Source organism: Zeus faber, assembly GCF_960531495.2.
Source record: "Zeus faber genome assembly, chromosome: 16".
Classification (NCBI taxonomy): domain Eukaryota; kingdom Metazoa; phylum Chordata; class Actinopteri; order Zeiformes; family Zeidae; genus Zeus; species Zeus faber.
This window is the reverse complement of record NC_137202.1, coordinates 24,808,162-24,830,567: the sequence shown is the minus strand read 5'-3', so window position 1 is coordinate 24,830,567 and position 22,406 is coordinate 24,808,162. Positions and strand designations below refer to the sequence as shown.

The following is a 22,406-nucleotide window of genomic DNA, read 5'->3' as shown; positions in this document are numbered from 1 at the left end:
TCTCACGTTGTCTCCAAAAACCTCAGACGCTTGTTAGCTCCCCTAAAACACATCCCGAAACGTCCCATCCCCGTCACGCACGTAAACGGCCGGGGCCAACTTGCGGGGACCCGGCAGCTGGCGAGACGGGGCTGGGGGTGTAATTAGGTCACGTAAGGTGAATGAAATTTCACGCCTATTTGAACATCCACCCCCGCTCCGCCCCTCACGCTCCACCCCACCGCTAATTGGTCTGATTAGCGATGCTTAATTGGCTCCACCACGGCCCGGTCACTCGGATTCCAATTATTATTATTATTATTATTTTTTTGTCTGGCTTGATGGGTCTTAAGTACAGCGGGGTCAAAATCGACAGGTTCACGTTTTCAAATCGAACCTTCTCTACCGTCCCTTCGGTGGTTACAAGCAGTCGTGCAACCGCGTCGTCGTCGACGTGTTTCCCTCCTGAGCAAAGACCAAAACACAGAGCTCGTGCTTGAATAAATACAGCTTTAATCTCGGAGGAAGAAAAAAAATAACTATTTTACATTGTGCAACTTCACATGAATTAAAATATGTGCTTTAAAAACACACCAACCAACGAAACCAAATAACAATCACGATATGGACTTGATTTGGGTTGGGGTTTTTTTGTCAGTGAAACTTTGCCGTCCAATTTGGGTATCCATGAAGTCCTCCCAGAACTAAAAACCTAATTTATCGTGGTTTATGACAAAAAAAACAACAACAAACAAAACAGAAATGGCCACAGGGTAAACATGTTTCACGAGTGTTTAAGTGCAAAACTGTGACGGAGACACGCCCGGGGGGCGGGGGGACCGGACATCTCCGTTCGTACGTCATTGAGCGGGAACGTCCTCCTGGAAGCCGTCGGCCACGCACACGTGGAGTGTCTCACCAAAAACGAGCCGAGCAGCGCGTGAGCGAGTGAATCGTGCTGGAGCGGACGTCCAGAAACGTGCAGCACTTCCTTCCTTCCTTAACTGAAGCCGTTTCAGTCGCTTGTTTGCGAGCACAACAGCAGCAGGGTACAGTGTATCTACTGACTTGGGCAGAAACTCGTTACCCGACGCTTTACCAATAAAAATAAATGGTGGCACGATAAAGGGATATAAATGAAAATCTCGTCAGTAGCATTCAGCAGAAGTTCATAGCCAAAACCTAAAAATTCAGAGCCAAACGTAACGTAGAAAAAAATTAATATGTAGTAAACCGCCGTCTTTGATGAAGCCAGCGTCCCCAGGGCTCGGCTTCGACTCGTCATCCTCATCCTCATCGTGGTTCTGGAGAGATGGAGGAGGAGCTGACGGAGGTGCCGAGCGCGCGGGACTTCACAGCTCGTCGCTCTCCAGCCGGGCCTCGGGCGGGGAGCTGGAGAAGAGGATGGGGCTGTTCTCAGACGCGGGGAAGGCCGACTTGACGTCCAGGCCCTGGCCCGTCAGCGCGGCGTAGCAGCTCCCCGCCCGCAGAGCCTTCTTGGCGGGCGCCGGGATGCTCTGGTGCCACTGGGCTGGAGCGGACGGGAGGGGAGTAAACAGACAGATACCTCATTCATCCCCAGAGGAGAGTAAAAAAAAGAGAAAAAAATTGGAAATATATAATCGACCTAAAACTTAACTGAAAAGTAGAAAAAGAAAAAGGCAATATACTGCACAATAAACCTAAAAATGAACCAAAAAATATAACATTTGGTCATATACAATATACCTAGGAAATAACAACAAAAGGGCAATAAACATAGAAATTAAGTATAAAATATAAGATTTGGCAATTTACTGTACAACTATATACACAAACTATATTCACACACACAAATAGGAAATTGTTCCAGTTTGCATACATACTGCATATATAAAATATAATCTGTACATATACTGTGTGTACTGGGGTTGAAAGACAATTGTTATAAGTATTAGTTCTTTAACAGTAAACCGTAATGAATTCAAATTTTACGGATATAATATAAAATTGTTAGAAATTTTTTTTTTTTTTAATCAATCATAATCGGGAACTCAATGCAGGAACGTCGTGTTATATCGGTATCTGGTTGAGATGCCGGAGCACGGTCAGACAGCTGGATCTAATCAAAGCGATGGCGGCAATCAAACTTAGCAAGAGGGAGATTTTACCATAGATGTCTAATCTTGACGTGCATGACACTATGCCAGCCTCGTTTTTAGCCGACACGGTGTACCAGCCCGCATCCCCTTTCTTGGTGGGCTGAATGAGGAGGCACACGTAGCCAGTGGCATCCTGGTGCATGCTGGAATAAATAGATAAGGGAAAGGATTCACCTTAACTATCGCCCATTACAAATCATACAAACTCCATCCGTTTTCTACGGCGAAAAGAAGAACGTGGATTTGCATTCGCTTTATTTATTTACGTGTGCCACGTGTTAGAAGCCTGTTTGTCCAAACCCCACTTTCCCAAACGTGCTGGTCACTTTACCACCCCCCCGGTTGCCGGGCAAAATAATTATCGTTTTTCCAGGTGTGTTTTGAAAAGATGTGTGGATCCACGTTGATGTGCCTGCCTGGACTCTTATGCCCGCTTTACACCGAATAAGACAAGCGACAACAACAAACCGGAGGTCCATTCATTCCTATGCAGAGTGGGATTCCGGACGCGGAAAGCTGTGTGGGTTTTGTTTTAATCCCTGTGACAAGTTTCGTTGACTGCTGGTGGAAGGTATGTCACGTTTTTTATTGAAACTGGGCTTAAATCTAAGAAAAAAAGTGACATATACTGTATATATAATAATGGCGTTATTAACGTTAACCCTGGATGTCACCATATTAAAAAATTCAATGAGCCTCTTCTCTATGAGTGAATCGTGTGTATTCTTTCCCTGCACTTTATTAACACTATATAAAGGGAGCTTTAAACTCACATTCATGGAACATGGTAAATGTCCAGCTGAGCAAACTACTTGCCGTTGTTCTGGAAAAAAACGAGGTTTCCCATTTTCCCGAGCGTCCCGAACCTTTAATCCCACCAGCCGCGGTTTGATTGGATTAACAGTCGAAATTTGGGCGTTAGTTAAACGTTGATTGTGAGCTGTGAGCGTTGAGTGTCACCTTCAGCTTTGTGTCGATGCGTTTCCCAATAAGGGTTTTTTTTTTGTTTCCATTTTAATAGTTTATTTGGCTTAAGAAGTGGGAGAATGTTCTCAAGCCATCAAGGAACACTCAAACCAAATTTGGAGACACATAGTTTTCACTGGACAGCAAGGGCATGAAAAATTGGAATGTGAGAAATAACCTGTAAATACAGCGGTCAGATAAATCCAGTGGAGTAAGAGTAGAATATTTCCCTCTGAATGTAGTGGAGTAGAAGTATAAAGATGCATTAAATGGAAATACTCCAGTTAAGCACACAAACCTCAAATTTGTACTTGGACGACACCCTAACCCAACCCTAAACTTAACCATCTATAACATTATACCTAAACTTAACCTCCTCTCACCAGACATTCGTTGGATTATTGGGTTTCTGGAATAATTGGCCATCGGAACAATGGGCAGCGCCCCTACGTTGCGGCCAGGCTCCCCTCTGGATGGATGGTAAAAATGACCGAAACGCTATGGAAGACGAGTAGCGACACCATGCTCATTGGATGAGGTGTGTGTTATGGATGTTTAACTTGTCAACTCGTGGTTGAAAGTGATCGTTATGTTCAAAACAGAGGGTTTACAGAGGAGTAGTTCCCCGTGTCGTTTAACCCCGCCCAAAGCCAAGTCCATGCCAATGAAATCAACGTTTAACCCCGCCCCAAATTCGACAGTTAAACCAATCAAATGACGCGGGGTGGAATTACACATTCAACGTTGACCGCCACCCAGTTTGGCAGGCTGCAGCCAGGTATACTTGATTTTCCCTGGTATTCATTTTATTTTGGGGTGCGAGACTCCGACGCAGTTCATCCGACGGCCACTAGGGGGGGGGGGGCGATCCAACTATCACATCAGGATACGCATTCGGTGTGAAGTAAGCTCAAGGAATAGCTATGGTATGATGTTGTGTTCAGATGTTTGTTTCTGACAAAGCTTAAACCATGGATTGTGTGTTTGTGGGACGCTCTCAATAAATAGCATTGTGTTTATTTTCTAGCGCAGTTAAAATAAACCACTTGGATTGATTCAGAGACAGCTTCCATGCGACTCACATTCCTTCGCGTTTCCATGCAGTTCCGTTGCAGCGATGCAAACCATTCGTTCGCAGAAAAACAAATCTTTGAAATGACTCAAAGCCGTCGTCCGTTACTGCAGCCAGGCACGCGGGCGCTGATTGAGTCCCGACCCTCGATTCGTTTTTCCTCATGCGCTTCAGTGAGTGGGCGAGCGAGAGAGCGAGCGAGAGAGCGAGCGGGAGAGCCAATCTTCAACTCACGAGTCACAAACTGGAGACAATTTGGGAGCTGAATTCATGCCACTGGGACAGGAATGTGACTGATTTACACTTTGAATTCTGCCAAAATGATCTATTTTGTCGGAACGCAGCGATTCCTGTGAGAATTTGATTTACGACTGAGACTCCCTCGCTCGCCATGCGTTACACCGGCTGAGTCAAATGGACGAAGAGTCGGACAACCAATCATTTTTCCGAGTCGCGCATCGGGATACCTCGCCTCCTTACCTGAATCTGTCCTTGGATTTGGGAATGGTGTCATTGTCTTTTTTCCAAAAGATGACCGGAGGAGGCATCCCCACCACCCGACACTCCAGCCTGACGGGGTTCCCCTCCGGTATCCCGGTGTTCTGAAGCTTCTCCACAAACTGGGGGGGGTGCTTCATCGCTTCCTCTACGGTGGGCATACTTGACCGTTATTCTACCGTCCGCAAAACACGCAGGACACCACCGGCAAGGACCTCAAACGACACCGGGGTACCAATATGCATAAACCACACCTAGTACAGCCGTACCTACCTGCAACGTGAAGTTCCAGACAGAAGGAGCTCTGGCCCGCTTTGTTGCTGGCTATGCAGGTGTACGTGCCGGCGTCGTTTTGCGTCAGGGGGTCAATGACCAGCGAATGGACGCCATTCTCCCGCACCAGCATCTTGTGGTTTGGGTCCGGATAGATCGGTCTCCCATTGACCAACCACATCAACTCCGGGTTGGGCAGGCCGCTCACCTGTTGAGGCAGGCGCCGGTTGAGATACGACTCCTCCGAGGGGCACGTCCTTATTCTGAGAGAGATCCTCCTCCGCGTGTTCGCCTACCAACCTTGCAGTCCAGCCTGCAGAGCCGCCCTTCGTGGACGACCATGTCCCCCGGGGCCTGGAGGAAGTGCGGTCGAAAGAAGCGCTCCTGGGTCTGCTCGTTCTCCTCTTCGACCTCGAGGATGCGGGCTCGCACCCTGTATGGAGGGGTTTACCGTGCACAAACCTCAATGCATTGAAATTCAGCTCTATGGGAATAAAAGTGCTAATTCAACCTCATTGTTTCAGTCCGTCCTGCGCCTAGAGATGCCTGCTGTGCACACTCCCTTTACCTGCACAACACACCGCAACACTCAGTCCTGCTCACCTCTGAGAGTGAATAGGTGTCATGCGGTTTCGGTGGGGGCCGGTTTGCACTATCAAATGGCCCGAGCAGCTGATTCGTCCCTGGCGGGAATGAAAGGACAAGTCAGATTTTAAGATAAGATAACAGTGCAAGTGCAAAAATAAATAAAAATAAATTAACTTAAATATACAGTATGTACACATAAACATAAGTCAACAGGGGGTAAAGCAGGGCAATATAAAATAAATCAAAAAATGGACAAAAATATTAACAAGAAATTTCAATATACAATAAACATTAAACTGATCAACAATAAACTAAACAACAAATGACCAACAAGAAAAATAAACAAAGGAATAATCGATAAACAAGAAAGAATGGCAATATACAATAAACATAAAAATGCACCATGGACAATAAAACATCAACAAGAAAAATAAACATCAAAATAAAGATTTGCAATATGCAACAAACGTAAAACAGTTAACTATTTGCTAACATATTGCTAAAGTATGATATAATATCCTGGTTTAATATAATATATGTATAACTGTATTATAAAACAGTCTAGAGTAATCTATAGTATGGTAGTATAGCACAAATAGTAGCGTTAATAGTAATAATGCATTAGAATCACACAAACTGTAATCTTAATAATAACTGAGGCGTTACCTGGGGATTTGCTGCCATCACAGTGTAGTTGCCGTCGTCGTCACTGGTCGTGAACTCTATGTGCAAGGCACAGGTGCCGTCCCCATCTCGGATTTTCTGGTAATGGTCATTCTTCCTCAAGATCTGCTTTCCGTCTTTGAACCAGTAAACCTTTTAGACATATGATTAATGTAATACAAATATACACTTGCATGCATAGGGCTGCGTATCAAAATGTGATTGTTTTACTGTAAGTCGCATCAATTCTAGTGAGTAGTGAAAAATGACGTACCACTTCAAATGGAACTGGATGCCACATTTCAACAAAGCACTGACATTCGACGGTGAACCAAAAATACAACCAAAGGTTTGTAGAGTATGAGTAAATATCTAATGTAATTGACATAAACGTTTTTCCGATTACTTTTAAAGCGAAAATCCGTAAGGGCATTTTGCAAAAAAAATAAAATAAAATAAAATGTGATGTTTTAAACTTTTACACTTTTAAAGAAACAGCCATTCAAAGAATTTGCATTCCGCATGTGCTTCTCTATATGCTGTTTGATTTGGTGGTGGCGGGCTCCGTCTTGCCTGCCAAAGAGACCGGGCACGTCTTTGCCATCAGCTGCAGGGAAGCCAGTTCTTAGATTTACTTTTAAATGTTATTTAGTTATTATGCATCATTTTAATTTGGCGTCTGGGCTCTACTGCTCAACACTCCCGGTGAGTTGTACAGCAAACATGAGCCTACTAAGTGAGCTAGAAATAAAGTGGTGATGAGCTTGAATCCACCCACTGGATAGAAGAGTAGAGGCCGACATGTGGATGCAGGGGAGGTGGAGGGAGGGCGGTAACGCAGCAAGCAAGCAGGCAGCAAAGCAGGTAGGGCAGAAGGGGGTGGCTGCTTAAATAGGCCGGCCCATAAGGACGTGGAATCGTGTGGCGCCGTCAAGTTGTCTGACAGAACGAGCTCTGCATGCATAATTAGTGGTCATATGCTTTTTATCTATATATACACATATATAACTGTATATATAGATATGGATGAACATTCACAAAAAAGAACAGCCCCTCGAATGAAAAAATATCCCCACCACCTCACGTGGCCAGAAAAAAACATTTTGATAATACCTAGCCATTGCTATGTACTGTATTACGGCCAGATAGGGCTGACTTGTGTCGTCTTGTTATGGAGACTTTATGGAGACTGCACTCCCACCTTCGGTATTGGGATTCCCATGATTTTACAGGAGAAGGTGACCGGCACGCCCTCGATGGCTCTGTAGTTCTTCAGCTTCTTGCAAAATATGGGGGCGATGCACTTCCCCGTGGGGATGGCCGCGTGCTGCACCTCGTCGTCCGATTCCTCCACTGGCGTGCGCTCCAGGCGGAACTCAATCTCGCTCATCAGCCTCTGCTCAAAGTTGGACACTCTATACTCCTGAAAAAACCCAGAAAAAAGTTAAAAAAAACAAAAAACACTGCATAAAAGCTCACCTGTGTCGGATTAATCTGTGCATGTTTCAACTCTCGTGTGAGAATGAACGGCATCTGTCAACGTATTGTTAACGTATCTGTTAACGTGAATTTGACTTTAGGCGAGTTATGAACTCAGAAACGAGGGCGTAGCTATAACAACGTGCATATATTACAGACAACATCGCCCTTGATCAGTTGCGAGGATGATCAGTACAGAACATTTCAATCCAGCAACAGCGGTGTTCCTTTGAAGCAACAATCTCATTGTTATCTAAACCTTTCGCACAAAAGTTCAGATTGTGGCTTTATATGAATCCCATGGAGATCATGCACCGACATCGTTTCCCAAAGTGTGAGTCCTCGGGGGGCATACATTACGCGCATCCTAATTAACAGAAGAAAAAATAAAAACAGAGGAAATAGAAGTGAGCTAATGACTTTGAATGGACCGAGGTTAGCCAAACCCTCAGCGAACGGCGTGCCCTGTTGTCGTGAGCGCTGGTCTTTTTCGGCAAAAAAAATAACATAAGTTCATGTGCGCAAAAAGGGATGAAGCAATGACAACCGATTAGACAAATGTGTACATGGAAAGCAGGGAAATAAGGGCTGAAAGGGAGGGAAGAAATTATATCAAAACAGCATTGTGTGGTACGAGTAGTTTCGCACCGACTTAAATACGTTTCGTTTTTTTCCGGTTTATTCATGCATGTGATATATTAGCTAAGGGACGCTTTGATGCTTGATTAAACGCATGAGGTAACCCTGGTCATTGGATAAGTATCGGGAGAATTCAAATAAGTTCACCGTGGTTCTCGGAACCCATTCTAGCCTTCGGCAAAGCAATGCTTGTACCTCATCATAGTTAAAGACAGTGGCAGGAATGTTTGGTCCGAGGGTTCTGCTCGCTGTTTTCACCTCATTACTCAGCTTCTATGAGAGGACAGGGGATGAATGATGAACACCGACACAAACACGGACCCAAACACATGAACGTTGACGATGAAAAGGGTAATGATAATGTGCCGTTCACATTATTGTATTGACACACAGAACGATGGATGAACAAACACACAAAGCAGCCTCACACATGCGCACACACTACAAAGTAACACGCGATTCCTACGGATGGAATTACATGGAAACACTGACTGATGAACGAATATGGTGAATGAATGATTGGGTGAGGATCGGGCACTCGCGCTCATACGGAGAGAGTTTCTCGTCACCTCCGCTGCAAGCGCCGCAATGTTTGTGTCGGGGGGGGGGCACGAGAGCGGGGCCCAAGCGGTAGGGCTAGAAATTGTTTTTTGAAGTCAAAAACAGACGGTTGGTTGAACATTTGAGCTTCTAATTGATTTCACATCATTCATTCAAAGCATATTCAGATGACTTGAAAATGTGGCTGCCCACTCAGTGGAGAGGTGTAGACCACCCGGTACCTGTTGTAGCCCAAAGCGCGAAGGATCGTCCTTCAAGCGCATCTTTTTCTCGATGTCGCGTAGAAGGACTTCCTTGCTGTCGCGGATGTCTTCGGCTGTTGACAAACGGCTCTTGGGCAACTTCTTAAGTAGCCTGTGGCAACAACGAAAGGAGCCTCAAGAACGCGCCTCACCCAGTTTTGATGATAATCTCAATAATTGTAAAAAGGTCTTACCCTGCCGGAGCGCCTCTGGGCAGGCCCATGGAGTTGGTGGGCTGCGTGATGGGTAGCGACGGCAGAACGGAGCTGAGGAACGCCACGGGGTTCTGTATGGGGCTCGGCGTGGAGCTGCTGGAGGCAGGAGAGGAGGCCTGGGGAGGTGACTGGGCTCGCGAGGCAAACACCGAGTTGAGGAACGGGGTGGCCGTCAGGGTGGGGGAGGACAGCCGGGCGGTGGGGCTGGTGGGAGACCTGAGCACCCGCGTGGGGAACACCCTGGGAGGCGGGGAGAAGGGGGGGAGCGTCGGCGAGCTCGCGGTGGAGGAGTTGAGCTCGGCGGCCAGCTCGTGGAGCAAGGGGACGGGGGACTCCGTCGGGGAGGGACTCCTCACCGGCGAGAGAGTCTGCGCGGCTATGAACTCCTTGGGCCTGGCGTAGTTGAAGCTCTGGGAGGTTGGGGCGAGGTTCATGAGGGAGGCGTGGGTGCTTCTCAGCATGGCAGCGGGGGACGTGATCTGCTCTGAAGCGGGAGGTTTGCTCAGAGAGGCAAGGCCGCGGGGGTCTGTGGCGGCTGTGCTGAACTGAGGTGCGGGAGGCGGGCTAAACTGACTCATGGGCATCACTCTGGACAGACCTGCAGGCGACAGATTGAGGTGAGACGCGTGGATGGTGTTCATCTCGGTTACAGGCGCAATGCTGAGCGGAGATGCTGTAGCTGTGTACAGCTGCGGGGCGGCCGGGGGGGATGTCACGGGTGGAGCCATCTTTAGCTGAGGAGCAAAAGAAAGACTGGCCATTGGAGGACCAAGTTTGGTGTGTTGTTGAGGACCAGATGGAACACTGACCAAAGGTGTAATGTTCTGCTGAGGTCTAGATGGAAAACTGACCAACGGTGGAGCCAAAGTGGTGTTTACTTGAGGTGCAGATGAAAAGCTGACCAAAGTTGGAGCAGGTGTGATGGTCTGTTGAGGTCCAGAAGAAAAGCTGACCAAAGATGGAGCGGAAGTGGCGTTTACTTGAGGTGCGGATGACAAACTGACCAAAGAAGGGCCAGGTGTGGTCGTAAGTAGAGGTCCAGAGGTGGTACTTAGGAGCGGTGCCTTACTGGAACTTGGGGCAGTGGCCAGTGAAGGCACGGGGAGATGGGGCTGCTGGGGTACGGTGGCATTAGGGTAGTGCTGAAAGGGCTGTTGGAGAGGTTCGGGGCGCATCCTGGGTGACCAAACAACAGACTCGGAGCAGGTCACGGGCTGAACTTGGGTCTGGATTTGGATTTGCGGCTGGGATTGGGGCTGGCTCAGAGGCAACAGTTGTGACCGGGGCAGGGACTGGGGTTGGGTCTTGGGTTGTGGCTGGGGATCAGTCTCCTGCTGCTGCTCCAGGAGAACCTGGTTGTGTAGGAGCTGGAGCTGTGCCGGATCCCTGATAATCAATGACAAAACCAAGAAGAGAACCATTAACTACACAAAGTACTTAAGAATATCGCTCATCAAATCGTATCTACACTCCACTAGAGTAAATATTCGCATATGACAAAGAAAAAAAATGAGCCTCACTCAAAATGAAAGAGTCTGCCCTTTTATGGGCTCCCAAGCAGCTCCTGAACCAGACACTTTCCATGCTCAATTTCCACCCTTATCCCACTTTCAAGCTCATACTGTGAATAGGACGTTGATCTTAACAAGACATTTCTCGTCTGAAATCCCATCAAGTTAAATGTCGAAGGCAACTTGTCATCACTCGTCACTTTATGCTGCATATTTCAAAAAATACAAAAAAAACTACTTGGAATCAATATGTTAATTAATATATTTCCCAGTATATCTGACATCTAAACAAATGATCATGGAATAGAATTCAAAGAATTTAACTTACAAATAGAAAACACCATCCTTTGTTTTTGAAAGCTGGAAAGTCCACATGTTGCAGTCTGGATGCCTTCACCAGTGAACTGCGTTTGTTATTAAAGCAGCGAGGACAGCCTTAAGAGGAAAAGCCCTCCCACCTTCTCTGTTTATCTGGACACATTTTTTAAACGATATAGTGCAACATGGGGACCGGGAGATTTGTAAGTGGACAACAAATACATAGCTTTTAGACTACGGCTTTTTTTGTTGTTGTTTCCAGCCTTGTGTTTGGTGGGGAAGTTAAGGTTTACCTAAAAAGGCTTTTTTAATATATTTTAGACCAGGACTTGGGTTACTTTAAACATAAACGCTATCGGCCATACTCACAGTTTGGGTTTTGCCAGCAGCGGTGGTGGCTCTTTATTAGCGGATGTCTGAGTTGCGTCCCCGTGAGACTGGCTGGATGCGTCGCTTTCCTCGTCCTCTTCGACCTCTGGAAGTTTGAAGTGCACACGGAGGCCGACTCTGGAGCTGGAGCGTGACTCTTTGCGGCTCGCCGGAACACCCGTCTTCAGGCATGAGTTGGCAGGGGGGTCGGGGAGTGGCACCACAGCGCCACAAGACCCACTCTGGTGGTTTGGAGGCAACTTTGCGTTTGGGCTCCCGGGCGTGGCCAAATCGGGCAAAGTCGGACGATATTTGGGAAGTTCAGGTTGGGCCTTGGGGCTTGAGCTATGGGTGTCAGCCACTGAGGAACTAGAGAAGGGTTTTAGGTAGGAGGGAGCCTCTCCACTGCTCTGCAGTTCCATGGTAGTTCCACCACCGGATCCGGGCAGGTCCTGGCGGTGGGTGCTCAGGTAGATCGGGTCCAAGCGCGGAGTGCTGACACACCGGGCACCGCCGTGGTAGCTGCCGCTCAGGGCCTGGGGATCCAGGACGGGTAGACTGGTGCTGAGGGGGTCCGTACGGGATACGCTGGAGCTGTGGGGGTCCAGGGGGAGGGCGCTTGCACTCAGAGGGTCCAGGCATAAGGTGCTGTAGCTAAGCGGATCCAGGCGAATTGTGCTGGAGTGCGGCTTGACGCTGTTGGTCAAAAGGACCTCGGGCTTCACGGTGCGAGCCGCGAGATCCGATGAGGGCGATTCCTGGACTTGGACGGGCTCTGCAGCCACGTGGCTTGGCGTCTTCACCTGGTTGCCGGTGAGACCATTGCCTTATGAAAATAAGAAGAATGGATGTTTAAATATGATATGCCATCATTGAGAAGTGCAAGCAATGTGTCTCAATTCAATCTGACACAGAAATGTTACCTTTGACCGTGAGGGCAGCAATACTGGACACAGTTCCGTAATTGTTGCTTGCTGTGCAAGTAAACATTCCTGAATCTTCAGGAAATACCTCAGCAATGACCAAAGTGCATATTTCCTCTAGAAGTTCCAGGACAAAAAAAAAATCGGCACTTAATGAAGAAATGCATTTATATTTACAACACAGTATTGTTTGAGAGCAGCATCTCTGATATAATGGATAGAGCGTAATACAGAAAGGAAGTGAACTATTTCTTAGTTTTAGTCCTTTCCAATCTTCCAGTTATGGGAATGGAGATGGAGACAGTTTATTAAATGATCAGCGGCGCTGGCATTTTGACCCAGGTTGAGAGACTGCCTTATATGGTTCAGAGTCGGGTTAAAAGCAGTCCTGGCTAATGCTCCGAAGAGGAGCGGAGTCCTCAGCCAGGGGTCTATAAACACTTCAGGAGTGTAATATGTACACAGCACACCATCGTATACCGGAGAGTGGAGCTTCTTTGGAGTTTGAAACCTTCATGATTTCAAACAATTACTATTTTACTGTTGAAGTAAAATACATTGTTAAACTGTTTAACTGTTAAATAAATGCATGCTTCATCCGGGGATCTAGGCTCTGGGAAGTTAAAAAAAAAAAATGTAATAAAAGAAAAAATATAAAAAACTGGATTAAAATCGCTACAAAGTAAAAATTGAAGAAAACTAAATGTCGGGAAAAAGTTTAAAAACTTGTGAAATTATATTGTATTTGTGGATAATTAAGTTACCACAACTTTTGTACTCATAGAAAGCTTTTCAATAACAATCTTAACACTTATGGGTAGGTAACTTATGATCCTGATGATAATATCCTGTCCTATCATACAGTATATTTAAACATTTTGTTCTGTATGATGAATCTAATCATCCTGTATAAAATTAGGGATTTATTTAAATCACAGTGTCATTTATTTTGGGTTTTATTTTTCTAATATATGAAGTTAAAAAAATGTCATCTTTTGTTCCCTATTTACCCATGAAAGAAAATATACTAGTTTTGGAACTCAGCAGTTTTTACTCAAACAAATCTGTCCCAGTGAAATTTGAGTTTAACATAAACACTTTTAAACCATTTCAACTATTTATATCTTTCCCCAAAGCTGTGCTTGTTGAATACACTAAACGCCTCAAAACCAAAGCAAAGACACACAACAGAGCTTTTTTTTTTTTTTAACAGATATACACAATTCCACATAATACGATAGTTTGTGTAGTGGGCTACAATTTGATCCTGACACAATGTAGAACAGAAGTGGCACCTACTTTTCTGTAGTATCCTGAAATCAGGAGAGTCCTCTATGAGAGTCCCCTCCCTGTACCACTCCACTCTGGGGGCCGGCGCCCCCTTCACACGGCACTCTAGCACCACCAGCTGGCCCTCGAACGCCATGAGGTCCTGCAGGCTCTGTTAAGAAGACCAGCAGAAGGCGTTTTTGGAGATTCGGCTCTTTACGAGTGACTCAGGGTTTAGAGTTAGGGTTAGGGTTAACCCCAAACCCAGTAAAAAGAAGAGTTGTTCCATTTTCCGACTCGGGTCTCAGTGGACGCCCGTGTGTCGGGCTGCAGTTACCGAGTCACGAACGAATAACTCTTTTGCCCGGAGCTCACTCCCGAATCACATAAAGGATTTGTTCGCACACAAACGAATCATTCGCGAGTCTTGCATCACTACACCAAACCAACTCTTGACAATCCAAAATCATGTCTGGATCGATGAGACAGAGAGATGACGTACCTTCGTGAATACGGGCGCAGCCATGATAGGTCGTCCGTTCAACCCTTGGAGGTAGCTGTGGTTGGCGTTTTTACTCTGCAGAAAATAAAAAATTGAGCATACAAAGTAAAAATAGTACGATTACTGGATAGATTTTTAGACTGTTTAGGCAGTTTTACCCCGTTTGTGGTCGCTTGTGTGGGAGCCGCTTGTTCGGAAGAGAGCGTCGGGTTTGACGGCAGCTCCGCCGGCGTCTGTATGGGTTGTTGGTAGGTGGTGGACGTGACCGGTTCAGGGGCCGACGCCTCCTGGACCTCTTGAGGACCGGTGACCCCCGGTGGGAAGGCAGGGAACCGCTGGGCGGGCGTCACCGTGGCCGCCTCCTCCTCCTCCGGGACGTGTGGCGTGGAAATTTTAGGTGTTCTCGGTGTCTCTGGAACCGGAGGCTCGGGGGTCACCTCGGCGTTCGGCGTCCAAGGCGGCAGCTCTTGCGGCCGTTCCTCGCTCGCTGTAACGGGTAATTGGGGTGAAGCGGCGTCTTCCGCTTCAACGGGGGCTGCCGGTTCAGGCGCTGGCAGTAACGCTGTGGCTAACGTTGTGGCGAGCTCTGATGGATTCCTCTGTAGCCTTTTGGGAAAATCTGAAGATTCAGAGGCTTTGCAAAACAAACGCTTCATTGCGGGGCTACATGCTTTTCATCACGCCATGAAGTTAAGAAATGGACGTCAATAACGATCGAAGAGGTTCCAGAAACTCACTCTGCGACAGTGTCGGGGTGCTGCTCCGCCTCGGAGTCCGTGGAAGAGGCGCCTAAGAGACAATGCAGGTAAGCAGCCAGAGTTCTACTTAATCCGATGCCTCACACACGCGGGAAACCGCCTCACGCGACAAGGAAACAAGAGTCACCTTCGATGTAGATTTCAGCGGACGTCGAGTCTGTGCCATAGAAGTTGGACGCGAAGCAGGAGTAGCGGCCCGTGTCCTCCTCAAACGCCTCCGCTATGATCAGCGAATGGAGCTCGCCGTTGGTGACGATCTGAACGTCGGGGCTGTCCTCCAACTCCTTCCCCTCACAAAACCACCTGAAATTAAAACCCGCACAGGTGGATACTGCTCAGTGGGGCTTGCAGTTCACAGCATCACTGTGTAAGTGTATGAATATGTGTGTATAAATCTTGGGAGGCATTGGTGCCGCCCAACTGCTTCCTAAAATAGATTCAATGCACACTTAACTCATTAAATTATTTAATGACAGAGATGGAGATGGAAAAGTTTTTGAGACAATACTATCAGTGGTTTCGGATTCCAGAAATCAACATATGGACCAAAGTACTACACTGATATACGATGCTCAAATCTCATCATTACTCCTTAGTATCATGTTGACAACATTCCTGATGCCTACTCTTGGAGTTATGGGACTCCTACTACGATGGAGATTGGTCCTTGCTGTGTATTTTCCTGGTTGCCAACACTGCTGCTGGCAACCAGCCGATCCGTGGAGCTATATGGAGGTCAGGAGGGAAAATGTTTCTGATGAGCTCGGGCCTATCCTTTTCCTTGTAAAATAAGAAGCAATGCAATACATCTTGGTGTGCCGAAAGGACGCGTCCCTCCGCCCCACCCCCGCCCCAGCCCCGCCCCAGCCCCGCCCCGAAGAGAGAAAGTTCTTAGTTTGGCTTGTGGGACGGCGAGACATCCTGTTTGGCCTCGTCGGTTTACCATTCCTTGCTCACACGCCCATTCACCTGCCGCTCTCGCCTTTCCTCTCTGTCCCGTATGATCGTCTTCCCCCATCCCTTCATTAGCGACGCGTTGCCCCTTGAACCACCGGGTACCATTTCCCCAAAAAAACGCTCGGCTGTGTTCTCGCTTTAAAACGCTGCCCTGGGTGTTACCTCCAGCTAAATGCCGTCTAAATGAAGCACCAGCGGATGGCAGACAGTCAACCAGTCGACCCACCACAACAACTCTCTTCTCCGGTTCTGACTTATAACGTGCAGCATCCTCTAAGGCCGAGTAGATCTATTTTTAAATAAATGAATTGATGGATGCTGTGTTAAATATACCCAGTAAACAGGAATAGGTTATTACGCTCCTAGCCCCCCTGCCCCCTGGGAGCAATAAAGTGATATCTTATGTCAACATGTCGCCCGGTCTTAAGTACGCAGCTTTGCGGAGCACACAGATCCGCTGGTTTGTGAACTCCTCAGTGTACTCTGCTACTGCTAAGGTATGGTCCATGGCTAAGATATGGTCCATGGCTATGGCATGGTCCATGGCTAAGGTATGGTCCATGGCTAAGGTATGGTCCATGGCTAAGGTATGGTCCATGGCTAAGGTATGGTCCATGGCTAAGGTACGGTCCATGGCTCTATTGTATAGATTTCACACCAAATATTTTTATTCAAACTATGTCAGACAACTTTCTAGCAAGGCCTGTACGCCTGTTTGCATCTCTTATACTTTGGGCATCTACTGCCTGTCTTAACACTCGATACAGCGGGGGTTGGGGGTGAAGCCTGGGAACCAGACCAATCTGCAGCTCATGTTTTATTTGCCCTGGCTGATACGTCTGGCCCCCCTCCCACTCAGACCGATTTCCAGCCGACCCGGCCGAGGTTGGGCCAATCACAGCCATTTATGTAATATGACGCAGGTTTCTAGCGCTAACCTGCTGAGCAGCCGGTATGCAGCGCTACGTCACACGTTTCGTTGCTCTGGTTGGTTGTAGGTCTAGCCAACTGGGCCAAGTTGTGCCCTTAAGTGCACAGGCCCGGCTCCAGCCATTACGCTCAGTGTTTTTTTTGTTTTGTTCAATAAGAACGTAGTATTATAAAATACATCTAAAATACAAACAAATTGTATTGATTTGTTATACTCTACTTAGAGGAATGGGGTATGAGGCTTTACCAACCGGCACAGACCAAAATATCTCTGAACGCAGTTGGATAGACCTACAACCAATCAGAGCATTGGATAGACCTTCAACAAATCAGAGCATTGGATAGACCTTCAACAAATCAGAGCATTGGATAGACCTTCAACCAATCAGAGCATTGGATAGACCTTCAACCAATAGTATAGCCATCGTATCAAACCCGTCCCATATCAGATAAACGGTTGTGATCGGCCTGACCCTGGTAAGATTTCCACCCGACCAGGGTGGAAATCTGTTTGAACGGGAGGCTGGCTAGACGTATTCTGCAGAGCAAATGAAACATGAGCTGCAGATTGGTCTGGCTTCCAGGCTAGGGACTCGGGAAACCCAGCTCGAAATCGGGACAAACTGGTCTGTTCCCCATACTTTATACTACATCACACATTTTGTTGCTCCGATTGGTTGTAGTTCTATCCAACTGTATCCATTCCAGAGGCATTTTGGTCCGCGCCCGTTGATAACCACCTTGGAAATCGAAAATGCACTGAGAGGCCCCAGACCCGAGTAATATCCATTTGCGAATTGGTCTGGCGATGTCAGGCTAGCGGGGGGTGGGGATTGGACCCCCAATCACGGAAAACAACAGATGTGACACATGACCGGGATGTCCTGGGTGGGGTGCTCTCCGCGAGGAAGCACGTTGAGGTAAAGGGCCCAATGTGAAAGCGTGAGTCGGAGAGCGCTTGACCTGCTTCTCGATCCAAAGTACCCAGATCACTGCACCTGTTAAAGGCTACCCCCCCCACAACCCCCACCAGGGCAGCGTGATGGTGGCGTTGGTGGTGGTGGTGGTGGGGGGGATCCCCATGGAGTCTGGGAGCTCTTGCCTGGTTGGCTCAGTCCACATACGCACCGGGGCTAAACATAGAGCTTGAATATGCACAATGCTATTCCCTGACGCATCAGAGCCGCTTAAGCTCGGAGATAATATGGTGAGACATATCGGGCCGACTCCCGTCTCCTCACATTCACAGGTACACACACACACACACACACACACACACACACACACACACACACACACACACACACACACACACACACACACACACACACACACACACACACACACACACACACACACACACACACACACCTTTTGTGCAGCAGAAACTGACACACTCCAGGCTAAAATAAAATACAACAAACAACAGCAACAAAAAATGAATAGAATAAAAAGGGAATCAAATATCCACAAGTACTATGACTTTTACTAGTACTACCACCACCACCACCCCCACCACCACACAGGACACTGGAAAACGTTGCGAAAATGTTTTGTTTACATTCAAAACTCTTCACAAAAAACAACCGTTGGCCGTGACGGCCTGCGATTTCTTACTTGATTCGACTTTGTTTCTGTGTCGGTCACATCTCCCGCGATTCCATGAGACACAGCCACGCTGCTCAGTGGCTGCCCCGGCTAAAAATGGCCGAGAGCTATTCTCCCCGGACAAGAATATGTTAGCAGGCTGAACAATGTTTGGAGAGACCAATGGATCTCTGCCCCCTCTCTAAACCCTCGGCTTAATGGAAAAAAAAACCTCTTATTATATGCAATACCATAAGGGGATCGTTTTGCCTGCTCGGATAAGTCCTTTATTTTTTAATGTTCATTCATTTAGGTTTTACCACCTTACCAAAGTGGTTATAAAGGTTTCCGCAATGTGCCACATTTGGAGCAAAGATAATCAAAAGCAAAAGCAAGTAACCTAACTAACCCAGCCATCCACGGGTGGGCTTATTGTGCATCACCGAGAAACGAGACGGACACCAGGATTATAAAATGTTCCAGACATAACCTACCACACGCACACGCGCACACACACACGCACACACACGCGCACACGCACACACACACACACACACCAAAGAACTCTGATCACTGCAAACCACCTGAGGAAAGTGCAGGACTTCCAATCCTCCACCTCCGCCTGATGGCTCTCCCCAGGAGAGCAGAGTTTGAATAGACTTGAGAAACACAGACGCTCCAAACTACATTTGGATTTTCAAAGTGTATCCCGAAAGGCAACGGCACGCGTAGTTCCCATAGTCCGCAGCCTTTGATCACAAACTCTAAAGCAAGACTATTATTACCTGGAATTCAGCTTTAATATTACAAAGCTGTTCTGTTCCACCAGCTCACCCTGGACGCTTCCCCCGTCTGGTCCCTGTCTCAACCACCCCGCCCCAAAAAGAACAGCAGCTTATCAATCCAGACGCTGTCACATCACTTCACAGAACAAGAAAATGGCACGGATGCTGAGTGACCGCACCCTATCGTGGCAGACGTGACCTCTTGCCGTACTCCCTGTATTACATTTCCAAAGAGACTCATTTAGACTCATTTTGAAAGAGACTGAATGTGAAAAGATCGCGCCCCACCCCCACCCCACCCCGGGACTGAGTCTCAAACTAAACTCCGGCAGCAGCTGCACCGAGCAACAATGAGAGCGAAGGCCTCGTCCACAGCCCGTGTCTGTCATGTTGGGTGGGTTTGCCTTACCGGACTTCGGGCACAGGTAGTCCTCTTACAATGCAGTCCAGCTGGACCTTCCTGCCCTCCGGAACCTCCCTGCTCTTCAGTTTTTGGATAAAGTGGGGGGGCTCGCAAACGGCGTCCTCCGAGTAGGGGGTGTCCGCCAAGTCGGGGGGGCTCTCGGCCTCCTCTGTCTCCTGGCCGGGCGCGTCGTGCTGCTGCTCCTCGGCGATGCAGTAGTCCGACCCGGTAGGCTGCGCAAGGCCCGTCCTGGAGTCCAGGTGAGCATGGGGCTGGTGGGCAGAAGCGGGGCTGGGCCTCTGCCCCTCCGCCTCCTCCCTCTCCGCCTCCTCCCTCTCCGCCTCCTCCTCCATCTCCTCTTCCAGCTCCAGGGCCACGACAGGACGTTCCCTGTCGTCAGCCTCGAGGGCGTACGCGGCCCCCTCATTTTGGCCCTTGTTCTGGCTCGCACTCCTGTGTGCCTTGCAGGCTCTCGGCCGCACCCTTTTGGAGCTGTTGGCCTTGAACAGGGAGGACAGCTCCTCGATGAAGTCCGCCGCCTTGTTCAGGAACTCCTTCTTGGACTGGGTCTCCACGCCGTAAGGCGCGTTCTTCGTGGACCTGCTAAAGTCACCAAAGGCCTCCCCGGAGGCCTTGCTGTTCCTCAACCCATTGCTCGGCTGGGCGGAGGCTTTGGGCGTCTTTCTTTCGGCCGGCGGCGGCTCTTTGGTTTTATTGGCTTTTTGAACAGAGGACACGGCAGATGGGGCGGTGAAGACCGGGACGAGGGGATCGGTGGGAGGAGGGACACTGAAAGAAGCTGAAGTTTCTGGGGAAGGAGTAGGAAAGGCGGCTGAGCTCCCCACTGCGGGAGCCGAGGGGAGGGCGGCGTTGGTGGAGGCGATGGGAGCCTTGAGCTCCGCCCTCTCCTGCCGGGGATCATGTCCGATAGCCTGGCGAGCCAGGTCCACGCTCTTATCCAGCTCCTCCTGGCTGAGGAAGGCCGACAGGTCGGGACAGCGGGGGTCGCTGCGGGTCGCCGGGTCCTCGACTTTGCCTTTGAGAGGCCCGTAGACCAGGCGGCGCGAGGGGCAGGCGTCCGAGCGGCTCATCTCACTGTGGCGCTGCTGGGCTCTGGCCTCTGCCAGGTAGCTCTCCCTCAGAAGCTGAGACAGGGACGGAGGCTGATCCCCGTGCTGCTCCTGCATACTGGGGGGGAGGGGTGACAAGTTATACTGACGTGCTCAAACAACTGTCATTAAAACACTAACGGTACATGCACTCAGCACTCAATTCTGAGCCATTCTGTAATCACTTAAAAGGTCACTGGACACATTGGTGACTCGAGCAAAAAAATACGGCAACAACATACTAATAAATTAAGAAACGGGTTAATGCCCCGTTGAATTATAGTAATGATAATAATAAGGTTGAACGAAAGAATCCAAGACACAATGCCTTATTCATTTTGATTATTAAGTTGAACAGTCAGCTACAAGTCAACACCATGAAAACCGAGACACGCACCAATTTACATGGAATATAAAAATGGATGATTTTATTCTCCATCACCTGTTAAAAAATACTGATGAATTTAAAAGGTACAATCAAGATGCATTTAAAATAGCTTTTTACTTTGGCCTAATTTCAACTCCCATAAAGCCTCAGCACGATATCCGTTTCCCACACCAGACTGCGGCGGATACGAGGCAAGCTTTACACTTCCCTGGCCGCCCCAGGCAAGTTCTCTGCTTGAATTCAGTCTTTCTTTTTGACAAATTTCCGATCCCGTCCTCAAGCAGTTATTGGATATTGACATGGGATAGGGTACACATTTGTCTCCGACACTCAAATCAGCACAATTACGGGAGGCAGCAAACGCCCTTCCAACAGACCTGTAGCTGCAGCTGTTGTGTACATTAATCCTTCGCAAACCGCCTCCAAGCCCACCGAGTCCTCTCTAATAATAGCCGGGGCTCAGTTTACATGAAGGAAATCAAGAAAAAGCTGTGTCGCTCATCCTACCCCCCAGCCCCCCTATTAACAACGTCGCTCAAAATTAAAACCCCCAAATCCAATTTCCAGAGAACTAGAAACGGAGCCATTTTCCCATTGAGGCAACACTGGCCACCAACAACCTATCAGGGCGATTAAGCGACGGCACAAACCAGCACAACAACACGTTCAGGTTGAGGCAAATTCAATTACGCATCACAAATCACTTAAGCAAAAATAGAAGCCCGCGCTCGCCTGTGGGTCAGTGTCACCGGCTTTCCTAAGCCACACACGGCGCTGATAAGGCTGATGTCAAACGACAGTCGACGGGACGCTGGGAACGACAAGCAGACCGGGGGTGGGGGGGTGGGAGGAGGTGCGTTGTTCTACCTTGGAAGAAAGGCAGCTGGCGCCTGTGCTCAGAGAGGGAGATCCCGGTCGTCCGGCGGCCACCGAGGGAGATCCAGAACCGGACAGCTGCCCGGCCTTTCCCGCTTGTCTCGCACAGTTAACCTTGGAGTTTACAGGAAGATATGGAGGCGAGTCGCCCCGGTAACCTGTCAGCGGTAAAAGTAGCAACATTTGTCAGTGCAGTAGTCGCAGGTTATTTTGGGGGGGTGGTGGGTGGGGTGGGGGGGCTTGCCCATGTGCCTGGGTGGCGTCACTGCTCATTGGCCGGGGCGGGCGGCGCTGTAAAGGGATTCCTCTCCTGGCCGCTCTCAACAGAATTAGAAGGCTCTTGTTCGGTCTCCGCCTCTTAACGGGCCTCACGGTCACCACGGCAACACAATGATTTTCTGTTGG

At 48.4% G+C, this 22,406-nt stretch overlaps 1 protein-coding gene across 3 annotated transcripts; it reads right to left on the bottom strand.

The window, feature by feature from the left end:
* Positions 1 to 471: 471 nt before the first annotated feature.
* mypn (myopalladin) lies at positions 472 to 22,154 on the bottom strand. 3 transcript variants are annotated; one of them, XM_080016656.1, is made up of 20 exons: positions 21,993 to 22,154; positions 19,635 to 20,816; positions 15,094 to 15,269; positions 14,946 to 14,997; positions 14,367 to 14,814; positions 14,209 to 14,283; positions 13,737 to 13,878; positions 12,438 to 12,554; positions 11,515 to 12,340; positions 9,296 to 10,702; positions 9,081 to 9,213; positions 8,494 to 8,571; positions 7,382 to 7,603; positions 6,184 to 6,333; positions 5,533 to 5,612; positions 5,230 to 5,362; positions 4,930 to 5,137; positions 4,639 to 4,804; positions 2,130 to 2,263; positions 472 to 1,510 (listed from the first exon to the last, which is right to left on the bottom strand). In XM_080016656.1, the coding sequence occupies exons 2-20, from the start codon at positions 20,813 to 20,815 to the stop codon at positions 1,332 to 1,334; spliced, it is 5,907 nt and encodes a 1,968-aa protein (XP_079872782.1). In that variant the 5' UTR covers position 20,816; positions 21,993 to 22,154; the 3' UTR covers positions 472 to 1,331. The 3 variants fall into 3 exon arrangements, with proteins under 3 accessions (XP_079872782.1, XP_079872784.1, XP_079872783.1); XM_080016658.1 differs by lacking the exon at positions 2,130 to 2,263; XM_080016657.1 differs by lacking the exon at positions 8,494 to 8,571.
* Between the last annotated feature and the right edge of the window lie 252 nt (positions 22,155 to 22,406).

What these genes read in the sequence shown, in the direction of transcription:
- mypn (XM_080016656.1), bottom strand. Translation starts at nt 20,815, where the DNA reads ATGCAGGAGCAGCACGGGGATCAGCCTCCGTCCCTGTCTCAGCTTCTG. An exon ending in CACCCCGACACTGTCGCAGA is followed by an intron (nt 14,815 to 14,945) that starts GTGAGTTTCTGG and finishes TTTTCCCAAAAG; the next exon opens with GCTACAGAGGAATCCATCAG. An exon ending in CACAAGCGACCACAAACGGG is followed by an intron (nt 14,284 to 14,366) that starts GTAAAACTGCCT and finishes TATTTTCTGCAG; the next exon opens with AGTAAAAACGCCAACCACAG.